This window comes from Schistocerca gregaria, chromosome 6 (assembly GCF_023897955.1).
Source record: "Schistocerca gregaria isolate iqSchGreg1 chromosome 6, iqSchGreg1.2, whole genome shotgun sequence".
Classification (NCBI taxonomy): domain Eukaryota; kingdom Metazoa; phylum Arthropoda; class Insecta; order Orthoptera; family Acrididae; genus Schistocerca; species Schistocerca gregaria.
The window spans coordinates 271,290,155-271,309,906 of NC_064925.1; the positions used below are offsets into that span (position 1 = coordinate 271,290,155).

The 19,752-nt window shown below is 41.4% G+C and overlaps 1 protein-coding gene across 1 annotated transcript in view; it reads left to right on the plus strand.

Moving 5' to 3' along the window:
• Positions 1-19,752, plus strand: part of LOC126278840 (odorant receptor Or2-like) — a 43,618-nt gene that overhangs the window by 8,662 nt on the left and 15,204 nt on the right. The window contains exon 3 of the mRNA XM_049979116.1: positions 15,332-15,431. Within this exon, the coding sequence (XP_049835073.1) occupies positions 15,332-15,431 (100 nt within the window). The remainder of the gene's footprint in view (positions 1-15,331; positions 15,432-19,752) is intronic.

Consider the following 19,752-nt stretch of genomic DNA (forward strand, 5'->3'; position numbering starts at 1 on the left):
AATTCTGAAATACGAAATCTATAATGAAGGCCACATTTATGGCAGACGAAATGCGCCGTCGAATCGCCACAGAATGCAACAGAATGCCATCCAATATACTTTCATCTATTCTTCTATCTCTCCAACGGCTATTGCAGTGTGTCTTGCAGCCGATGATAAACAATTTGAGCACATTCTATAGTAGGGTGTAAAACTACGTCTCTTTAAAACAAACTACTTTCTTTGTATGTGGCAAGTCGCCAGTTTATCCGAGTAAAGGGTTTAGTATATTTAAAATGTATTGCGTCTAAAAATTTCGACTAATACCCATGGATACATTTCTTCGACAGCAGGTTCTTTACCTTTAAGAAGCAGTCAGGTATTGTTGTTGTTGTTGTTGTGTCTTCAGTCCAGAGAATGGTTTGATACAGCCCTCCATGTTACCTTATCCTGCGCAAGTTTCTTCGTCTCCCAGTACCTACTGCAACCTACATTCTTCTGAACCTGCTTAGTGTATTCATCTCTTGGTCTCCCTCTACGGTTTTTACCGTCCACGCTGTCCCCCTGCCCCCCAGTACAAAATTGGTGATCCCTTGATGCCTCAGAACATGTCCTACCAACCGATCCCTTTTTGTAGTCATTTTATACCAGAAATTCCTCTAATCCCCCATTCTATTCATACCTCTGCATTAGTTGCGTGATCTACCCATCTAATCTTCAACATTGTTCTGTAGTACCACATTTCTAAAGCTTCTATTGTCTTCTTGTCTAAACTAATTATCGTCCATGTTTCACTTCCATACGCGGCTACACTCCACACATAAAATGACTTTCTGACACTTAAATCTATACTCGATGTTTCTCTTCTTCAGAAACGCTACCCTTGCCATTGGCAGTCTACATTTCATATCCTTTTTACTTTGACCATCATCAGTCATTTTGCTTCCCAAACAGCAAAACACATGTACTTCTTTCAGTGTCTCATTCTTTCCCTCCTTCAGGTATCTGAAGACAAAAACAGGTCAGATACTATTTCGTTTTTCAAATCTATTTGAAGTCTGTGCGAGCTTGTTGAAGGGACACCTTATGTGTATTTTAGTACAAGGGACCCACTGTCTCATCGCAGAATAGTAACTTAATTATTACTTATTTGGTTTTTCACTACAGTCACCTCGGTTTCTTTGAAAATGAGGTCACATAAGTGAAAATGTGTGTAATATGCAGTAACCAATATGTAGATCATACACCACATAACACAGAATAACTCAGCAACCTTCAGACGAATCTCTGCACTGCGATGTTGTTGCTGTCGCTGCGTGGATAGTTAACAATAGCGTGGTTATGTCGCTTTTCCACTGCATTCATACGCAAAAGCGAGATGCATCCCGGCCAACAGTTAACGTGTCGTACAGCTGTGTATCACAGTTAGCGCACTACTAAGAGTGCTGAAAGAAAAACCAAGGTACGACAGAGTAGTAATCATTGTAAGCTTGAAGGTGAAGAGTAAAATAGATACTACCAATATCAACAGAAGGTATGGTGAGCAAATATAAACAAGACACTCAGCGCAAAAAGTCGACATTTGCGCTGCTGGCCACTATTAACAGCGCACCCCAGGTATAAAGATAACTGGGGCAAGAAACCAAATTGAATGCAGTATTTCTGTACCGAGCTACCAGGGGATGTGGATACCACGTACCAAAACACCCTGAAGGTATCCCTGAACAACTCCTGAAAATTTGTCGGTGGATACGTGGTCCTTCCTTTAAGTTACGCCTTGAACAAATCGCTGTTCGTTGGTGTCTCAATTTATAAGACGCAGCAACTGAGGCCAAGTTCAGGAATTTTGTTGCCTCAGTTAGTGATCACATTTACTGCTTTCACTGAATAATATTACTATTATGAAATACTGAGCTACACGGACTAAAAAATAAATTAATAACTTTCGTGTCTGCTAAAGTGATTTCGGAGTTTGACGTATTACAGCTGACAAAAGTGGGTCCACAGGGGATGGGAAGGGGGGGGGGGGGGGAGTCAACTTATTGGAACCCGGGTATCGCACCCTGAAGCTATTCACCGAAATGAGTCCTCGTTTGTGAGTAATCGATGAATAAGTATTGCGCATATTTCTCTAGACCAAAAATGTCAGATTCACAGCCCGCGGGCCGCATGTGCCTCTTAAAGGTTACTTCCGTGGACCGCCCCGCAACTATAACGTCATGTATAAAGCGTGTCAGCATACGTTCACATGCTTAGTACACTACAAGCAGTGAATACTTTGGCACACGATTGTTACGTGACACACAACGAGTGTAAAATGAGACTCCACTCAGCTATTTTACTGACTCTTAGTGACATTGTTACACAAGGCGTACGAAATGTAGCCCACACATACTAAATTGTGGGTTTCTGAACATAACACCTTTCACCAAAAATGCATTGCCCTGTGCATAATAACAGCAGAGATATTATCCAAAACAAAGTCGTCATACTCTACATACAGTCGATAATTCAACTAAATTTTCTATCTTCATTACTAATTAAATCATTAGTATTGCTCTCATTATTTGAATCATTTGCTTGGGTGGTCATCTTATTACCAATACTTTATTAAGAGAACTTATCTTACCATACCTTCTATAGCAATAATTCACAAAACATAGTTATACGAGGTGTTCGTAAAATCCCGTTGCAAACGTCTACGACTTGTAAGAGGGTAGTGAGTAGATAATATTTTGAAAGGAACCCATTCCTGGAAACATATTGTATCCGTTTCACGACGATTTCAATTAAGATGTGTAACACATTCGCATCTGCTGAAGGAAAGAGTTACTTGTCCTGGAGTGCAATAGCGTAGACCAGATGACGTTTTCAACAACGTTAGTGGTCGCTATGACCAATGCCTTGTTTTCTTGTTTATTTTTGTTTTTTTTTTTAAATAAGTAAACTAATAATGTTTAAGTGTTAATACAAACAAATGTGAATGAGTGATAAATGGATGTTTCATACATTTCCCTTCGAATTTTTATCTAATAACTGTACCATGTCACACCCGATTCAATTCCTCAAGCAGAAGTGGATTAGTTGAACATCTCAATTGAAACTGTCATCGGAAGGGCCCGCTATTTCTCTGGACATGAGTAAAATAATATGTACTCACTCACCTCTACAAGTCGTAGATGTTTTATGGGAATTTCCGAACACCCTGTATAATATAAAATACACTCCTGGAAATGGAAAAATGAACACATTGACACCGGTGTGTCAAACCCACCATACTTGCTCCGGACACTGCGAGACGGCTGTACAAGCAATGATCACACGCACGGCACAGCGGACACACCAGGAACCGCGGTGTTGGCCGTCGAATGGCGCTAGCTGCGCAGCATTTGTGCACCGCCGCCGTCAGTGTCAGCCAGTTTGCCGTGGCATACGGAGCTCCATCGCAGTCTTTAACACTGGTAGCATGCCGCGACAGCGTGGACGTGAACCGTATGTGCAGTTGACAAACTTTATGCGAGGGCGTATAGTGGGCATGCGGGAGGCCGGGTGGACGTACCGCCGAATTGCTCAACACGTAAGGCATGAGGTTTCCACAGTACATCGATGTTGTCGCAAGTGGTCGGCGGAAGGTGCACGTGCCCGTCGACCTGGGACCGGACCGCAGCGACGCACGGATGCACGCCAAGACCGTAGGATCCTACGCAGTGCCGTAGGGGACCGCACCGCCACTTCCCAGCAAATTAGGGACACTGATGCTCCTGGGGTATCGGCGAGGACCATTCGCAACCGTCTCCATGAAGCTGGGCTACGGTCCCGCACACCGTTAGGCCGTGTTCCGCTCACGCCCCCACATCATGCAGCCCGCCTCCAGTGGTGTCGCGACAGGCGTGAATGGAGGGACGAATGGAGACATGTCGTTTTCAGCGATGAGAGTCGCTTCTGCCTTGGTGCCAATGATGGTCGTATGCATGCTTGGCGCCGTGCAGGTGAACGCCACAATCAGGACTGCACACGACCGAGTCACACAGGGCCAACACCCGGCATCATGGTGTGAAGAGCGATCTCCTACACTGGCCGTACACCTCTGGTGATCGTCGAGGGGACACTGAATAGTGTCCCCCATTGAGCATGTTTGGGACTGAATGAAGCGTCGTCTCACGCGGTCTGCACGTCCAGCACGAAGGCTGGTCCAACTGAGGCGCCAGGTGGAAATGGCATGGCAAGCCGTTCCACAGGATTACATCCAGCATCTCTACGATCGTCTCCATGGGAGAATAGCAGCCTGCATTGCTGCGAAAGGTGGATGTACACTGTACTAATGCCGACATTGTGCATGCTCTGTTGCCTGTGTCTATGTGCCTGTGGTTCTGTCAGTGTGATCATGTGATGTATCTGACCCCAGGAATGTGTCAATAAAGTTTCCCCTTCCTGGGACAATGAATTCACGGTGTTCTTATTTCAATTTCCAGGAGTGTATATTTTGTATTCCATGTGCAATTTGTAAATATCCATTCAATCTAATGATGAGTTAATAAGAATTTGTGTATTGTAGATATTTTGCAAATGTATGTTTTTAACTATAACTAATGTCAAAGAATATAGCGTTACTGATAAATATTAACTATTTTAAATATATAAAGTCCACTTAAGTACATATAGGTCTGTATACTCGTATGATGAGAATTTGCAATAGTGATGTAGCATTTAGGTGTTGAGAGTAGATATAAGATAAACAAACGCTTCCTTAACTCACTATCAATATCACGGTTGTTTCAGAATTGTTGAAAGCCTGAAGTTGTCCTTTTGAAATTTTATTGGCAGGTATAGATTTCAGCTAGAAAGTAGCCACTCCCAGTGCACTTTTATTTTCGATCACTGCATATAATTCCTGTTAGTCGGGCTTCATCCACAGTATTCAATGAACTGAAGAAGACATAGATTGGAATACATCCAGCAAATAATTGAGGACCAAGGTTGCAAGTGCTAGTCTGAGATGAAAGAGGCTGGCACAGGAGAGGAATTCGTAGCGGTCCGCACCAAACATAGAAACATGACCAAAAAAGAAAATAAATAAGTTGTGCTGACGTTCTTGTTAAAGAAAAGAATTTTTATCGCAGTGTTGAGTGGAGCCACCTTTCTACACTCCCGGAAATTGAAATAAGAACACTGTGAATTCATTGCCCCAGGAAGGGGAAACTTTATTGACACATTCCTGGGGTCAGATACATCACATGATCACACTGACAGAACCACAGGCACATAGACACAGGCAGCAGAGCATGCACAATGTCGGCACTAGTACAGTGTATATCCACCTTTCGCAGCAATGCAGGCTGCTATTCTCCCATGGAGACGATCGTAGAGATGCTGGATGTAGTCCTGCGGAACGGCTTGCCATGCCATTTCCACCTGGCGCCTCAGTTGGACCAGCGTTCGTGCTGGACGTGCAGACCGCGTGAGACGACGCTTGTTCCAGACCCAAACATGCTCAATGGGGGACAGATCCGGAGATCTTGCTGGCCAGGGTAGTTGACTTACACCTTCTAGAGCACGTTGGGTGGCACGGGATACATGCGGACGTGCATTGTCCTGTTGGAACAGCAAGTTCCCTTGCCGGTCTAGGAATGGTAGAACGATGGGTTCGATGACAGTTTGGATGTACCGTGCACTATTCAGTGTCTCCTCGACGATCACCAGAGGTGTACGGCCAGTGTAGGAGATCGCTCCCCACACCATGATGCCAGGTGTTGGCTCTGTGTGCCTCAGTCGTATGCAGTCCTCATTGTGGCGCTCACCTGCACGGCGCCAAACACGCATACGACCGTCATTGGCAGCAAGGCAGAAGCGACTCTCATCGCTGAAGACGACACGTCTCCATTCGTCCCTCCATTCACGCCTGTCGCGACACCACTGGAGGCGGGCTGCACGATGTTCGGGCGTGAGCGGAAGACGGCCTACCGGTGTGTGGGACCGTAGCCCAGCTTCATGGAGACGGTTGCGAATGGTCCTCGCCGATACCCCAGGAGCAACAGTGTCCCTAATTTGCTGGGAAGTGGCGGTGCGGTCCCCTATGGTACTGCATAGGATCCTACGGTCTTGGCGTGCATCCGTGCGTCGCTGCGGTCCAGTCCCAGGTCGACGAGCACGTGCGCCTTCCGCCGACCACTGGCGACAACATCGATGTACTGTGGAGACGTCACGCCCCACGTGTTGAGCAATTCGGCGGTACGTCCACCCGGCCTCCCTCATGCCCACTATACGCCCTCGCTCAAAGTCCGTCAACTGCACATACGGTTCACGTCCACGCTGTCGCGGCATGCTACCAGTGTTAAAGACTGCGATGGAGCTCCGTATGCCACGGCAAACTGGCTGACACTGACGGCGGCGGTGCACAAATGCTGCGCAGCTAGCGCCATTCGACGGCCAACACCGCGGTTCCTGGTGTGTCCGCTGTGCCGTGCGTGTGATCATTGCTTGTACAGCCTTCTCGCAGTGTCCGGAGCAAGTATGGTGGGTCTGAAACACCGGTGTCAGTGTGTTCTTTTTTCCATTTCCATGAGTGTAGAACATGGAACATTTATGAATATACTTTAACAATTCACAAATCGAATCACAGAATGCAAATGAAACACATAAAGTAGAAATTTTCAGTGGTACAGGTGCGACTGCATATTTACAGGTATCTCAACTCCTTGTGCAAAGGATTATCTTTTAAAGTATTACTATGAATTTGTAGAATGCATCACTTTCATTCTTAATGCACTTTGCACATCAAATTTTTGGTTAGGTTTGGTTCCCAATGCCGCTGTCGATCAGTGGTGGTTGATGCTGCCAGCCAGTTGTAGACTCTGCACAACATTGATGATGATTATCGACATTCACAGTTGTGAGTGTTCAAGCACAAATTCCGTTACATGGTCGATTCGATGTTGCATCGTTTTGACGTGACAAAATAGGTTGCATTGTCCTTTATTGGCGTAGTAGTCATCGAGGTTGATGAGTGTAGGTGCTCATTGTGTCGCTGCGTTTTGATTTCCCCATTATGCATACTCTTTTTGATGGGTTGACCAAATTTCGTTGGTTTGATAGAATGGAATAAATGCCATGTTTTTTTTTTTTTTTTTTATACATTGCTTTCTGTTTATTGTGGTTTAAAGTACAGGATTTAGAAAGGACTCTTGCTATCTTCTGTCCTCATATTGGGACCTTTTCTTTTCTTTGTTACTTCCTGTGTCTTCATGTCGTCTTTCTTGGGATTTGGAACCTCTCGGGCATAGGGATAGGATATGTAATTCAGCGGAAGTATTCTGAAGGACTACCGGTAATGATGTGATGGGTAATGGTCCAGTCTGAATAGATAATTTCGATAGTGATATTTCTGTTTTCAGTTATCAGCTTCTCCCTCTGGTATATTGAGATAAATATTCTGAATTTACTTTTCCAGGTGGTTGTACTAGTGAGCTGTTTCAGACGGTTTGCTATTGTGTGTCGCTGCTAACGGGTTCGCTTGGCCTTCCTCGCAGGTGTGCAGCCTTTGTGTCCCTCGCTGCTGCTGGGTTTTCCCGTCCTCTCGCTATTGGGATGAGATGTGGGACAATATTCTTCCAAATACACCTGGGCTAGTCTCCATACTAATGTGAAGCGTGAGACAGTAAATTCCTCACTTCTGTTTTCAGGTTGTCGCCAATGCTATATTGTGCTATCATATCAACTCTCACACTCCCATCATAGCTGCCCATCGACTTTCTGCTTCTGTCGTCAGCTTGGCTCCCTTCCCAGACAACTATAGTGACTTTGTGTTGCATGCCTTTTTTGTTTCATTTGTTTTATAATGACTTTGGCTTAATGTTACTACACGCAAGTTTCTTTATCTAAATTTAATATGAGCTTTACATTTGAAGATTTACATGAATAATAAAAATGAACGTTGAAATAGCTTTTTTCGGTACTTTAAAAACAAAATTAGAATATATCTCTGACACATTGTCTTCATTATATAACGGTTCCTTCACTTACTGAATGAGCATGGACTGATGATGTGAAGGTTAGTTAATTAGTACATAATGCAGTTACTTTTATTTTATTCTGTTTCTAACCTATTTTGATTATTTAAATGTTTAGTATTATTGTACCTATATTTGAATATTTACATGTTTGTAGCTACTCCTGTCTGCCTCTTGAGATCTGCTGGTACCTGAAACGTATCAACATTCTTTTGCTGTGTCATCTGTGATCGATCTATATTTTAGTTTTTATGGCCAATTTCCATACGACCGTTTCAAGAATTACCATTCATTGTAAGCCTTAAGTTGGCTGATGCGATGTATAGCTATATTTTTTCCGTTATTGGTTTCACCAATTCTACTTCATTTAAATGAACCCCTTTACTAATTAACACGAGTCTCTTATAAACTGGACAAAATTTAAATGAAACCTGTTTTACCTTGTTAGATAATATGTGTTCTGACAAGAACCAACTGCCCCACAGTGAATACACATGTGGATACACCTTTGTCCGATCTGGGCTTCTTTTCTACAGCTGCTTGTTAAATGATCTTGACTGCTAATTTTATTATCTGCTGGTGTGACAGTCTTCTGGTTGGAGGGAACTGTACAACTTCTCTTACCCTATCCAATGTTCTCTTATTTTTGAGAACTGTGACTGGTTGTAATCGTGTACTACTCTGCGGCGTTTCATTAATAATAGCCTCCAAATGATGTAAATTGGCATCCCATGTGGTATGTCGAGAACCACAGTACAGATGATACCATTTCCCAATATCTCACATCGTTCTGCGCAATTGGAGCAAGGATTGTAGCTTGATATGAAGATGGGTTTAATTTTATGTCTTTTTAAAGTCGCCATCCAAGGTTTAGTTCTATACTGGGGGCCCATTATCTGAAATTAGTCTTCCTACACACTCTATCTGCTTGAGGAAATCACGTTGTAGTGCCTTATGATTGCAACACCAGTTGCACGTTTCAAAGGGGTCAAAGTGAGGTACTTTGATGTTAATTCTGGAAGTAGAAAGATAAACGTGTTCCCATTCCTTGTCCTTGGTATCGGTCCCACCAAATCTGTTGCTGCTAGATGTTTCAGCTTTTTCGGTATTATAGGTGACATTGGTGGTCTACTCTGAAATGTAACGTGTTTGGCGCATTGGCAATCCTTACATTTTTCAGGTACTTGCAAAATACATCTTTCCAGCTTGTGAAAATGTGCGGTCTCATGAAACATTTCTTCGCCCCCAAGTGCCCAATACTTAAGTGAGTGTACCATATATACTTGTTCACAAGTTCATGAGGAGCACACACTGTCCATAAACTTGTATCTGCTGGGTTTTGAATACTGGAACTCTGTCCTTGGTTTGTTTCACATCTACGCAAACGTGTGTAACTTGGTTCATTCTGTGACATTTGTGCCGTAGAAACACTTGCAGGTTTCACCTGCGCAGTATGCGTGCATAACGCCCGCTACCGGCTCTGTGTACTAACACGTAAGCAATTCTGGATCGTTAGACACCGTACTTTAACCCGTCGGTGTTCATCCTACAGGTTGTGGCGTTGCAGTAACGCATTTCTATGGTTTGGTCAGCCTATGTCACGCTTTGTGCTTGACCTTCTGAACCTTGCTGGAAACCACGCCCTTGCATTCCAGAGTGACCTGTTATTTCTTCTTGAACAAGTGCCCGCAATCAGAGTGTTCCCTATGGTTACCGTGATGTTCTGGCATACACTGGTTTGTACTAATTTCCCATTCACGGTTTGCTGTTTCGGACTGGCATCCACATGTGCCTTTCCGTCTTACGTGACAAGAAATTTCGCGTACCCTTTCTGTCGTTTTATCGACAACTGCTGATTTTGCAGAATATACAGTAATATCTACTAACACTAAAGTGCATTCTATCATCGTCTGAGAGTCCTCACTAACGCTTTCAATGTCACCACGACTTGCAATCGAACGTAAAACTTCCGATCTCAGAAGCTGTAATTGGTATCCGTTTTTCTCTTGTATTCTTAAAACACGAGTATCGAATTTCCTTAATGCTGATTTCGTCGTTCTTTTATGAGACGTTGTCTCAGCAGTAACATGTTTCTCCTTCGTCGTTGTTTTGATGACAAAAGCTTCGTCCTGTTTTTTAACCTTATTGACTCTTCGTTGCGTATCTACACGCACCATAATCAAGTCTATTTAGGTAGTGTCAATGGCTGTACTAAATTGTTTGTGGCCTGTAATTGCGTTTGCAGGGTGATTTGAGGTTCGTTAGCTTCAGTTCGGATTTGATCTAATTGGCCTTGAATATTATCACGCGTTTTTTTTTTTATTTCCTTGTTAGTTTCTTTCAGGCTCAGTGTTATGCGCCCTTCTAATTCTTGTAGCTCTTATGTTATGAGCCCTTCTATACGCTTATCTGATTTTTGAAACTGTATTGTTTGATGTTTTATGCGTACCTCTATACGCTTTTCTGATACCTGAGATTGTTGTAGTAAGCGCTGCAACATTCCATATATGCTGGCGTTTTCATCTACACCATTTTCGCCAGTTGCCATCTGATGTAACTTTTCCCAATCTCGTTTATCGTGATCTGATTCCTTCACTTCCGGACATAGTATAGGAAAACTAAAACTCGTGCATTCATGCAATTTCAAGCCTGACTGATTCAATATAATTACGTTTGGTTCAATATACTGTAAATCGCTACCCACAGACACAGAGTCTGATTCATTAGCAACACCATTTTCATGTCCATGCTTTGGACAATGTTGAACATCATGTGTTGTATTTTCGGTCTCATCCGGTATTTCTACGTGTTCTGTCTTCTGAAGTTCACGTTGATCTACCTGTTTCGTGTCCAACTCAATCCTATAGGATTTCCAGTGACTTCTCTTTGTCTTAATCGATTATTTTCTGTCATTTTTGAGCATTCCACTAAGCGTTGCTCTTCGCATATTTTCCGAACCTGACGAGGCGTTAACATCTGATCATAAGAATTGATTCTATCACAAAATATCATCCACGATACTATATTCAATATTTCAACCTATGTCCTCGTCTTTTATACAGCCTTTTGGTTTCTGGAGTTGAACCAGAACTCAACACAACCCAGTTCAACGACTTGGTGCACCAGAAAATAAGAAACACATGAATACAATTATATCTACACACACTACACAGTTGAGTCACATTTACATGTATATTTTTTCCAATTTGCGTCAACTTATTGTTTGGGAGGTTTATGTGTTTCAAAGGCAAAACCTCACTCTATCATAATGCTGTAATATCGCATCCTGGAATTGTTGCCATTTTGTTGTACGTCCAAAACTTTGTAACTACATAGTTAGTGTACTAATGTGAGCAAATTTAGCTTACCGCTTAGCGCGCAAATGGACAAAACATCTGAACTGTCTTCTCAAGCCCAGGGTGTCATACAGACATTCTAAATAAATATTAACATGACCCTGTAAGGATCGTAACAAAATTCATTAGAAATGATGCTGTAACGTAAATAGAATGCATGAATTAATAAAAGTCGAAGTTAGCGGTCTGTTCTAGACAGACAAAACGGCTATTCCCATTTTTATTCTACATATAATTTATAAACGGTGCTTTTAGGGATCAAGTGATACTAACAAGCTTGCTCAATTACTTTTGACACTCAATAAAAAAATAATTAATTCCTGGACAAATTGAAACGACAGTTATTGAAATCGTTATCATTACACATGAAATTTTTTATCACAGGATAGAATGATTATTAATCATCTTCATCACCTCATTTAAATCTACATTGTCATAGCTGGCCAATGCACTGAATTGGTGGAGAATAAATTTACTTTTTTGAACTAATGGAAAATAACTCTTATGTATATAATATGAGTAAAGGTTAGTGTATTAGCTTTTTATGTTCAATGTTCAAGGTATACATAAGCTGGAGTGAGCAAAATCCAGACTCAACATTTACAGTGGCCTAATGCACGGCAGTACTTTACGAAGCAGCATCTGCAATGGCGTTGTTTCCTTGCTGGACCTGAAATGCTAATTCCCTACTTGGGCCTTGACTGAATTCACTCAGTCGCAACTTTCCTGCGCTCCGTACAATGTTAATATTACCCTAGTCAAAATAATAGCTATTGCACACTCGCTATGGGTTGGAGTGACGTGCACAATTTCTTTGCACACAAAAACTACATAATTGCTATCTGTTGCCACAATGCATGGAGTGTATCGTCTTTTCTTCGCAGAAAGCGAAGCTCTCAACGCCGTCACTAATTTCCACACACTTGTGCCATCCGCTGCCAGATAAGAAGGAGAAGCATAGAGATTTTAGGTCTCAAAATGCCTTTACATAATGGGAATCTCCCAGCCGTGTCGCGTCTGCATCGCTAAGTACGGTTTCAGCCATTCACCGTCTCGATAGAGGCGAATACATCTTTGTTTTTCTTGCTGGGAGGCATCATAGCCCTGTTAATGACACGCAGCCACTTACCATCGATCCTGGCCTCCTTTGTGTTATAAGGTGTAATGTATTGTTCTGGCCTTATCCCTTTCTGCGCTGGAGCTCGCCGTTCTTTTGCTAAATGAATTTTTTATGATATCATTAACCATACCTGCTCGGTTTGTCTCCAAAATACGTTTCACTTTAACCAGTCTATATATTTGCAGATATTGTTTTGTTAGTTTTCCAGTCATGAGATTAACTGCAATTGCCTTTTGTTTCTATAATAAAATTATTTTTTATGAGGCTTTCTTACTGTATTTTCCTGTCATTATTAATGGAGCTCATGTAAGGTAGGTAAAATCTGGACGCTTTACAAAGGAATTCGAAAAGTAAACCTCGTGTAATACATGGTGGTTTTCTAAATGTAAAACTACCCACCAAAAAGAGATTCAGCGCAGAAAATACACCCTGTATTCTCAATGTAGCATGCCTGCCTGGGTCTAGCATACCTGCGCACAAATTGATTACCTGTTGTAAAGATGATGCATTGTCATTGTCTGGAATAGTTTCTTCCTCTCTCTCCGAAGGCTGTTACATTCATCCAATAAACAGTGCCCCACGATATGGCAAACGGAGAATTTTCAATGTTACTAAGATCAGAATCGCAGACTAATAGTAGGCCACCTCATTGTCTTGGATTCATAAAAATCACAAACTAGAAAAACGATATCTAGAGCCAAGTTCCCGACTATTAAGCAATATTTTTCGATCACCCTTAAAAGTCACAGAAGGTGCTTCACACGACCCTAAAATTACGTAAGATCGTGGTCGTACAAGGCTACTTTCAGTAATGTGTTTCCTTCCTATGCGAAGTCACACTTCGCACATGGATTCACACTGTATCGCTTCTGGAATAGAGGATAGACGCCTTGGGAGTTGTCTTTGCTGTTTGGCACCTGCCTGTTCATGGCTCACTTCTTATTGGTTGATTCTGTCCACCACTGATATGAATATTAGCTGAAATTTGCAATCACTTTCTGATTCTGAATTTACTGTTCTTGAAATTATTGCAAAAAATTTGTAAATGCAGCAACGTTTGCTTTATATTTTTAGACTCTTATTATTGTTTACACAGCAAACCTAAATAATAAAAGATACGCCTGTTGGCGCTAAGCATCACAAGTGAATCGCGGTGTCTCTCTAGGTTTCAGCACGACACAGCTTCTACCAATCCCATCATCCGCACGCTCTGTGGCCACTTGAGGCTTCTTGTCAGAAACATATGACTGTGAAGTACACTATTTTTTCCCACAAAATTTCAGATATTTTATAAGGTACTCTTGTTTGTCGCTAATTTTTGAGCTGATCTAACTCAAAGAATTTAGTATTATTTTAAGCAAGTCAGGTAGTGTAATAAACCAAACAGTTTCTACTGAAGTGCTAATACATGCAGTACAGGTGTATCTCTGAAATGGATTTGCACCCTGTCTTGTTCTTCGCATGTAGATAAATGATCGGCCATTACAAAGCCAAGAGGAAGAAATAGTTCTCTTTCCTAACGATGGAAGTGTTGAATTCAAGCTCAGTTCATCTTCAGACTTGTTAATGTAAATGATGTTTTCTTGAAAGTTATTCAAAAGTTTATCCAAGAGAACATTCACTGAACTCAAACACTCTATGGAAATCTGAATAGCACAAAGTCTGAGCAAACGGATAACAATAACGCAGGAGAGAAATAGAATGAATGAAATAGATTATAAATTCTTTGTTGTTGGCTTCAACATGAAACTGAAATGGATGTTAAATGTTATACGCGTTCTTACACTTTTCAGCTCTGTAACTGTTGTATTACGGAAAATATTAGCATTTGCAGATTAAAATATCAAGAAGTTGCACTTAAATAGTGCACAATTTAGCCTTATCATAGCACAGAAATATGCAATGTAATAAATCATTAAAGCCATTGACTCAGAGATGTGAAGAATCTAATGGATGATGAAATTCAAATAGAAACCAAAACTATCTCTACTTGGTAATCCCTTCTGCTGTATTGAACAATTTCTGAATATATGGTCCTACAATTACCAAGTATGTGTGAGAGAGCGAGTATGCGTGATACGGAGGGAAGGAGAGAGAGAGAGAGACGGAGATGGAGAGAAGATGAGAGTATGTAGAGAAGCATTAATTGCATGTAAAAAATAGCTTCGTTTTTATTTAAAAAGTATTCATTAAAGCTAACTGATTTGTTCCGCATCTTTTCAAGAGAAAGCAATTATCCTGACCAACACACACATACACACACACACACACACACACACACACACACACACACACACATACACACATACACACACCACAGACAGTTATACAGAATTTATGTACTATTTCAGCACTTGCTGATGCTGTAGTAGGTGCTTGCCTTTCCCCTGGTTAATCATATCTCGTCCTTTGTTTGACATACTTGCCGCCGTATGTGGCATTGGTTTGCAAGTAGCGATTTTCATACACTAGAGCACACGCTCCGACGTAGGACTAAAATGTTCAACTCTCATCGGCCTGATGTTCCATGTGAGGTCCATCAGTTTAATAGTCTTGTTACAAGCATTCCCACCTATCTTTATAATATAAAAGCGTAAGACGGAGACAGGCGTTTGTATTCGAAAGGTTTTTGAACAATTTATTTATTTTCGGTATTCTCGTGTGGTGATTTCGAGCTATAATTTTGTGCTTCAATGGAAGAAACATATTTTATCCAGCATATCAGTTTCTTCTTATTATGTTTATTCACCTTAATTATCTACTCTATGTATGGTTTCTATTAAAAATTAAGTTTGTGTTGATGTCTTGTACAGTCTTTAGTTATAAGAATATGCCCGTATGTTGAATCGTTATTCTTGACATGTTAACAGGAACGTTGAGCTGCTGGAGCAATGTTTAGGCAGGATGTTACTGGGGCAAAGCCTCTCCATTGGGGTGTGCTTCTGCTTTCAGCTGTTCCAGACTGCCAAGGTAAATACTGAACCTATAAGTTGATGCAGAATTCCATCGTCTAGTGTCGCACATTTTCCGTTAATGCCTGTTATATACACTGACACTATCATTATCGAGGGAACAGCGAGCCTAAGCTTCCTTTTCGAACTCGATAACTGCTGTCTTTTAATAAATGGCGTATTTGACTGGTCGATTGGGGCCGAGGAAACAGAGTTTCGTCTTGGATTGCCACGGGGCTGTATACAAGTACATTTGTCTCACATGGTGTGACCTTACATGCCATCATTTTTGGAGAACTAGATCCTCATATGATATTCGTAGACTTTGTTGCTGGTTTTGTATACAGGCATACCTAACCACGCATAATCATCCAACCACCTCGATGACGAGAAATGTTATGACATACCGTCAATGTCGGGAGTATAGAAGTGTCCCAGCACGTACTGCTGAAGCATTGTCGGGAATGAGTTCCATATTTGAATACACTACCTTACACATTTTAGGAGGGTAGCAAGCATATTATATATTAACTGTTAGATTTTTAAGGAAATTGAGAGTTTGACTACAGAGTGATATAGCAAAACTGGATGCAAGGTTCCACGCGAGCGTATTCTTTTGCTTTTCCTATGTTGTTTTTCTTGAGATGCTTATTCATTTCGGGCTCAACTATCCTGCCTTTAATGCTATCTTGTGTATCTAACCGAGTAGTACTCCTATCGCTACAACATCTTCATACCCAATACGGAAAGCAAATTCGTGAACGTCATTTGTCAGAAAATTGCGTATAATTTGCTATATAAATTTTTGTACCTTAGTTGTTTGTGTGTTGTATTTTGAATTAAACTTTTGTAGCTTAATTGTTTGTCTGTTGCATTTCTGAGGACACAGTTGGGTGGTTGGTTGCATTTTCAAGTACGGCTGTGTGAAATGGTCAGAAACAAGACTCAAGATAGGTACAACAAGGCACGAAAGGATCCTACATCCTCCATGTACCTATTATACCTCCTTAGAAAAGGGAATGGAAGACGGAAAACAGAAAAAAAGTGATTTATTTTTTAAAGCAAAGTTAATAATACGGTCCGTGTAATCCCATTTCCTCGGTTTATTTAAAAAAGCGAATAAAGTGTCACTAGAAGCCTTCCTAAGAGACACTCTCCATTCCTCCCAAACTGACTATGCAAATGTAGATGAGATGTGACTCAAATGCAAAGAGATAGTAGCAACAGCAATTGAGAGTTTCATACCTCATAAATTGGTAAGAGATGGAAGTGATCCTCCACGGTACACAAAACAGGTCCGAATACTGTTGCAGAGGCAACGGAAAAAGCAAGCGAAGTTCAGAAGAACGCGAAATCCCGAATATTGGCTAAAATTTACAGACGCGCGATACTTGGCACGGACTTCAATGCGAGATGCCTTTAATAGGTTCCACAACGAAACATTGTCTCGAAATTTGGTAGAAAATCCGAAGAAATTCTGGTCGTATGTAAAGTACACAAGCGGCAAGACGCAGTCAATACCTTCGCTGCGCAGTGCCGATGGTACTGTTACCGACGACTGTGCGGCTAAAGCGGAGTTATTGACGCAGTTTTGCGGAATTCCTTCACCAGGGAAGACGAATGGAATATTCCAGAATTTGAAACACGAACAGCTGCTAGCATAAGTTTCTTAGAAGTAGATACCTTACGGGTTGCCAAGCAACTCAACTAGCTTGATACGGCTTGATATGATAAGTACGATAGGCAATTATGTCTCTGTCCACAAAACTTTCTAGTCCTGGTACAGATGGAGTACCAGATTGTATACCTATTAGGTTCCTTTCAGATTACGCTGATGCAATAGCTCCCTAATTAGCAATCATATACCACCGCTCGCTCACCGATAGATCTGTACCTGCAGATTGGAAAATTGCGCAGGTCGCACCAGTGTTTAAGAAGGGTAGTAGGAGTAATCCATCGAACTACAGACCTATATATTTGACGTCTGTTTGCAGTAGGGGTTTGGAGCATATACTGTATTCAGACATTATGAATCACCTCGAAGGGAACGATCTACTGATACGTAATCAGCATGGTTTCAGAAAACATTGTTCTTGTCCAAGGCACGAAGTAATGAACGCTATCGACAGGGGATCTCAAGTTGATTCCGTATTTCTAGATTTCCTGAAAGCTTTTGACACTGTTCCTCACAAGCGACTTCTAATCAAGCTGCGGGCCTGTGGGGTATCGTCTCAGTTGTGCGACTGGATTCGTAATTTCCTGTCAGGAAGGTCGCAGTTCGTAGCAATAGACGGCAAATCGTCGAGTAAAACTGAAGTGATATCAGGTGTTCCCCAGGGAAGCGTCCTGTGACCTCTACTGTTCCTGATCTATATAAATGATCTGGGTAACAATCTGAGCAGTTCTCTTAGGTTCTTCGCAGATGATGCTGTAATTTACCGTCTAGTAAGGTCATCCGAAGACCAGTATCTGTTACAAAGCGGTTTAGAAAAGATTGCTGTACGGTGTATCAGGTGGCAGTTAACGCTAAATAACGAAAAGTGTGAGTTGATTCACATGAGGTCCAAAAGAAATCCGTTGGAATTCGATTACTCGACAAATAGTACAATTCTCAAGGCTGTCAATTCAACTAAGTACTTGGGTGTAAAAATTACGAACAACTTCAGTTGGAAAGACCACATAGATAATATTGTGGGGAAGGCGAGCCAAAGGTTGCGGTTCATTGACAGAACAAGTCCACTAAGGAGACAGCTTACACCACACTCGTTCGTCCGCTGTTAGAATATTGCTGCGCAGTGTGGGATCCTTACCAGGTGGGATTGACGGAGGACATCGAAAGGGTGCAAAAACTTGCAGCTCGTTTTGTATTATCACGTAATAGGGGAGAGAGTGTGGCAGATATGACACGCGAGTTGGGATGGAAGTCATTAAAGCAAAGACGTTTTGCATCGCAGCGAGATCTATTTACGAGATTTCAGTCACCAACTTTCTCTTCCGAATGCGAAAGTATTTTGTTGAGCCCAACCTACATAGGTAGGAATGATCATCAAAATAAAATAAGAGAAATCAGAGCTCGAACAGAAAGGTTTAGGTGTTCGTTTTTCCCGCGCGGTGTTCGGGAGTGGAATGGTAAGGAGATGTTATGGTTGTGGTTCGATGAACCCACTGTCAAGCACTTAAATATGAATTGCAGAGTAATCATGTAGATGTAGATGTACACATTGGACCAAAATTACGTCACCCAAGGTTCAACTGATTATCGAAGGACTGTCATTATAAGCCAAAAACATAGAGGAATTGTCTGTTGGAGGTTGTGGTATATTCGTGATCGAAATTGGAGAACTTTGCAGGGGAAATTGGCAAATTTAATTAAAACATCAAACGTAAGAATTTTTGTAGTTTATGCTATATTTTGTACGGTAATGAAGTAAGTTTCACATGTTGTTTGCGCTAGTAAGCTATATGAACATACACAGTTTTCGCAGATGACACGGCAAGCATCAAGGAAACAGGCGAGGTGGTTGATATACATCTTTAACTGCGTATACGATATTCCTCTTGCTCTTGTTACTTGGGAAGACCTGTACAACTGAACATGAGCGAACCAGTTTAACTACTTTCTGCTGCAACCATTGTGCACGAATTTCACTTTTATGCATAGACCAGTTTAAACGACACATGCTAAGGTTCGGGGTTTTCCCATGGATTCACACATTGCATATCACTTCTTTACATGATTATCTACTCCGAGATATATAGGCTTTTCGCAAGGTTAATCCTCTTTTCTGCATAAACACTTTTAGTACGAACTGTGACTCATGCTAGATGTGAATTGTGGTTTCCCGGCAAAAGTATATATCTTTAACAGAATTTCCCTAATTTTTTTCTCATCGTCTGTCATTTGCGATTCACCAACACCAACAGATGCTGCACACATTTCTCCTAATTAACATTACATATTTTTAATCTCACATGCCTACATTTTAAGTAATATTCATAAAATACCACTGAGGTAAAACAGTGACCGGAAACACAACACTGCTACACATAAACTCAATGAGCTCAACTGTTAGAGATTCAATTAATTAAGATAGCACAACTTGCACCGAGAGCGTAAATCATTTTTCATGAATCATTAGAAAAGCATTTGTTGACGTCTGCTCTTTACAAGAATAAAAGTAACCAAGCTCTAGGTCTTATTTTTATCTCATGATACGACATTTATATTTGACATTGTTGTGGATTCCGCACTCAGGAGATGGAGGTAGCGATATGGCTGCAGAGATCCCACACTAAAAGGTCTTCCGAACTGTGTTAAAGTAACAAGTATGTACGTGTCA